At 46.0% G+C, this 4652-nt stretch overlaps 1 protein-coding gene across 1 annotated transcript; it reads right to left on the reverse strand.

The window, feature by feature from the left end:
• Positions 1 to 213: 213 nt before the first annotated feature.
• On the reverse strand, positions 214 to 1161 carry LOC113409050 (olfactory receptor 52R1-like). Its single transcript, XM_026662614.1, has one exon. It carries the CDS (start codon positions 1159 to 1161, stop codon positions 214 to 216), a length of 948 nt encoding a protein of 315 aa, XP_026518399.1.
• Between the last annotated feature and the right edge of the window lie 3491 nt (positions 1162 to 4652).

Raw genomic sequence — 4652 nt, forward strand, 5'->3', positions numbered from 1 at the left:
CCAGTTACCAGCAATTAGAAATATGGCAGACCTATGAGTTGTATATAGACAGATTCCCCAATTTGTGATGCTGAAAGAGCACAGTAACTTCAGGAAAGGGATTAAAGTCTCTTTGACTGTCCACTCAGTGATTCAGGGAAGAGGGCCCAGCACCATGTCACCAGCCAGCTCTGCATGGAGTTTGATCTGAGAGCCAGATCACAAGGAGCCAACTTAGGTCCCTTTATGAGTAAATGGCTGGAGTAGCCTATCCCGGATCTGTTGAGTCCTCACCCCATAGATGATGAGGTTTAGCATGGGGGGCACCAAGAGGTAAATGTTTGCCATGAGAATGTGTAAATGCTGGGGCACATTGTGCCCAAACCGGTGCGTGAGGAAGGAGAAGAGAGCTGGGATGTAAGAGGATAAGATGACACAGACGTGGGAGCCACAGGTCCCAAAAGTCCTGAGCCGAGCGTCCTTTGTTGGGAGGCTGATGATGGCCCTGAGGATCTGGTTATAGGACATGGCGATAAAAAACACATCCAGACTGATCACGAAGAACGCCGCAGAGAGGCTGTAGTAACTACTGAGGCTGATGTCAGCGCAGGCCAGCTTCACCACAGCTATGTGCTCACAGTACATGTGGGGAATGATGTTGGTACTGCAATATGGCCATCTCCTTGCCAGGAAGGGAATGGGCAGAATGAGTATGGCACCATGCAGCACCACCGCTAGGCCAATATTGGCCACCACAGGGTTTGTCAGGGTGGTGGAATGTCTCAGGGGATCACAGATGGCCACATAGCGATCAAAAGCAATGGCCACAAGGACCCCAGACTGCATCGCAGAGAAGCTGAGAATGAAGTATAGCTGAGTGAGGCAGGCACTGAAATTGATCTCCCTGGAATTGAACCAGAAGATGCTTAGCATTTTGGGCAGGATGGACGTAGACAGGACCAGGTCGGTGACGGCCAGCATGCAGAGGAAATAGTACATGGGCCCATGGAGACTCGGCTCCATCTTTATGATGAACAGGATGGTGAAGTTCCCCAAGGTGGCTATGGGGTACATGGTGCAGAAGGGGCTGGAGATCCAGCCATGGGCTTCCTCCAGACCAGGAATGCCCAGCAGGATGAAGGTGGAGGGGTTGGTGAAGTCGGTTGAGTTGGAATCTGACATGGAGTAAGGTAGAAGGTGTCGAATATAGAGGAAGAATGGTGTTTCCTACATATGCCGTACGTTCCCCTGACTTCCTGTATATGCCCCGGTTCTAGGGTGATGATCACAGGACAAACACCTGGATGGAGAGACAATGTTAATATGAGACACTACATGCACAACTCTTCACACACAGAAAAATGACATTTTCATTATTCAGATGAATGAATTAAGAACACCTGACCCTACAAATGCCAATTCCATACTTTATGGTGCTCCCTGCATCAAGAATTCCTACGCATCGTGAGGTGGGAAACCTTAATAGTCACCAGCAGGAAACACGAGTGGATATTGGTTATCCCTTATTGTTCCCTAGGCCTTGTCTAGAGTGCCACATTTTTTCGCCAAAAGGCAGCATTTGATGAAGAGGTAATGGAGGTGTAAACACTACAAAGCCACTTTTGAATACGTAACTCCTCAGTTTCAGTGACTTAATTAAGGCACCTTAACAAGAGTTGTAAGGCTTTTTATGTAAAATTCTCATCGCTGAAGTGCCAGTGTAGACACAGTGCTTGATTTTATCACTGTAATTGGCCCATTGCTTTTCTCTCCCGCCCAACGTCCCCCGCCCCCAGGAACACTCACCATGCTTGTACTGTTCGCCGGCATGTGTGCTTGTCAAGGGTCAGCGGGATAGTGACTGGTGTGTTACCAGCAGTGTATTTTAATGTAGTGTTTCAATGCTCATAGACTCATAGACCTTAAGGTCAGAAGGGACCATTATGATCATCTAGTCTGACCTCCCGCATGAGGCAGGCCACAAAAGCTGACCCACCCACTCCTGGAATCATTCTCTCCCTTGTCTCAGCTGTTGAAGTCCCCAAATCATGATTTAAAGACTTCAAGTCGCAGAGAATCCTCCAGCAAGCGACCCCTGCCCCATGCTGCGGAGGAAGGTGAAAAACCTCCAGGGCCTCTGCCAATCTACCCTGGAGGAAAATTCCTTCCCGACCCCAAATATGGCGATCAGCTGAACCCCGAGCATGCGGACAAGATTCTCCAGCCAGACCCTCCGGAAAAAGTTCTCTGTAGTAACTTTTAATATCCCATCATTGACCATTGTTACTAATTACCAGCGATGGCACGTTATTGACCTATTGACTAAAATCACATTATCCCATCAAACCATCCCCTCCATAAACTTATCAAGCTTAATCTTAAAGCCAGAGAGGTCTTTCGCCCCCACTGTTTCCCTCGGAAGGCTGTTCCAGAACTTCACCCCTCTGATGGTTAGAAACCTTCGTCTAATTTCAAGCCTAAACTTCCCGACGGCCAGTTTATATCCTTTTGTTCTCGTGTCCACATTAGTACTGAGCTGAAATAATTCCTCTCCCTCCCCGGTATTTATCCCTCTGATATATTTAAAGAGAGCAATCATATCCCCCCTCAGCCTTCTTTTGGTTAAGGTAAACAAACCGAGCTCCTCGAGTCTCCTTTCATACGACAAGTTTTCCATTCCTCGGATCATCCTAGTGGCCCTTCTCTGTACCCGTTCCAGTTTGAATTCATCCTTTTTAAACATGGGAGACCAGAACTGCACACAGTACTCCAAATGAGGTCTCACCAATGCCTTGTATAATGGAACCAGCACCTCCTTATCCCTACTAGAAATACCTCGCCTAATGCATCCCAAGACCGCATTAGCTTTTTTCACGGCCACGTCACATTGCCGACTCATAGTCATCCTGCGATCAACCAGGACTCCGAGGTCCTTCTCCTCTTCCATTACTTCCAACCGATGCATCCCCAGCTTATAACTAAAATTCTTGTTAGTCATCCCTAAATGCATAACCTTACACTTCTCACTATTAAATTTCATCCTATTACTATTACTCCAGTTTACAAGGTCATCTAAATCTCCCTGCAGGATATCCCGATCCTTCTCCGAATTGGCAATACCTCCCAACTTTGTGTCATCCGCAAACTTTATCAGCCCACTCCTACATTCGGTTCCGAGGTCAGTAATAAATAGATTAAATAAAATCGGACCCAAAACCGAACCTTGAGGAACTCCACTGGTAACCTCCCTCCAACCTGACAGTTCACCTTTCAGTACGACCCGCTGCAGTCTCCCCTTTAACCAGTTCTTTATCCACCTCTGGATTTTCATATCGATCCCCATCTTTTCCAATTTAACCAATAATTCCTCATGCGGTACCGTATCAAACGCCTTACTGAAATCGAGGTATATTAGATCCACCGCATTTCCTTTATCTAAAAAATCTGTTACTTTCTCAAAGAAGGAGATCAGGTTGGTTTGGCACGATCTACCTATCGTAAAACCGTGTTGTAATTTGTCCCAATTGCCATTGACCTCAAGGTCCTTAACTACTTTCTCCTTCAAAAATTTTTCCAAGACCTTGCATATTACAGATGTTAAACTAACAGGCCTGTAGTTACCCGGGTCACTTTTTTTCTCCTTCTTGAAAATAGGAACCACATTAGCTATTCTCCAGTCAAACGGTACCACCCCCGAGTTTACAGATTCATTAAAAATTATCGCTAACGGGCTTGCAATTTCTCGCGCCAGTTCCTTTAATATTCTCGGATGAAGATCATCCGGTCCACCCGATTTAGTCCCGTTAAGCTGTTCGAGTTTGGCTTCTACCTCGGATACGGTAATGTCAACCCCCCCTCCTTTATTCCCATCTACTATTCCTAAGCCCTTCATTAGCCTCATTAAAGACCGATACAAAATATTCGTTTAGATATTGTGCCATGCCTAGATTATCCTTAATCTCCACTCCATCTACAGTCTTCAGCGGTCCCACTTCTTCTTTATTTATTTTCTTCCTATTTATATGGCTATAAAACCTCTTACTATTGGTTTAAATTCCCCTCGCAAGGTCCAACTCTACACGGCTTTTGGCCTTTCTCACTCCATCTCTGGGGAATGCTATATGTGTACTTAACAGTAATGCTTCTGTTTATTGTTACTTTTGCTTCCCCAGATATGTGCTTGAAAGGAGGCACCCCGTCCACTCCAGCCAAGTGTGTCCGCCTGATAAGAAAGCGACGAAGACAGAGCAAGGAAGATATGTTCTGGGAGGTGCTGCAGTACTCTGATGCCGACAAGACGGAATGCAGGCAGTGAAGGGAAAGCGACAAGCAGGAAAGAAAAGAAAATGAGACATAGACTAGGAATGCAATGGAGAGGCTGATAATGATTTTGGAATGCCAAAAAGATATGCTGCAGTCCCTCCTGATGCTCCAGACTGAGCAGATGGGTGCCTGCCCTCCCCTTCAGCACATTCACAACTCTTTCCCATTTCTTTCCCAAACTCCACCCGCACATTCCTTTCCAATTTCTGGGACTTCTCACTTTACCGTTCACTCCACCTCCACAGACACCTTTTCAAATGAAAACTGGATTTATGGTCAGCTGTGTATGTGTGCATGGTGTTGTGGGTTTTTTGGCAATAAAAGCAAAGTTATTTGACTATTAATCAGTC

Source organism: Terrapene carolina, unplaced genomic scaffold (assembly GCF_002925995.2).
Source record: "Terrapene carolina triunguis isolate 2854851 unplaced genomic scaffold, T_m_triunguis-2.0 Scaffold28775, whole genome shotgun sequence".
NCBI lineage: Eukaryota > Metazoa > Chordata > Testudines > Emydidae > Terrapene > Terrapene triunguis.

Excerpts from the sequence above, each read along its gene's own strand:
- LOC113409050 (XM_026662614.1), bottom strand. The coding sequence starts at position 1,161 with ATGTCAGATTCCAACTCAACCGACTTCACCAACCCCTCCACCTTCATC.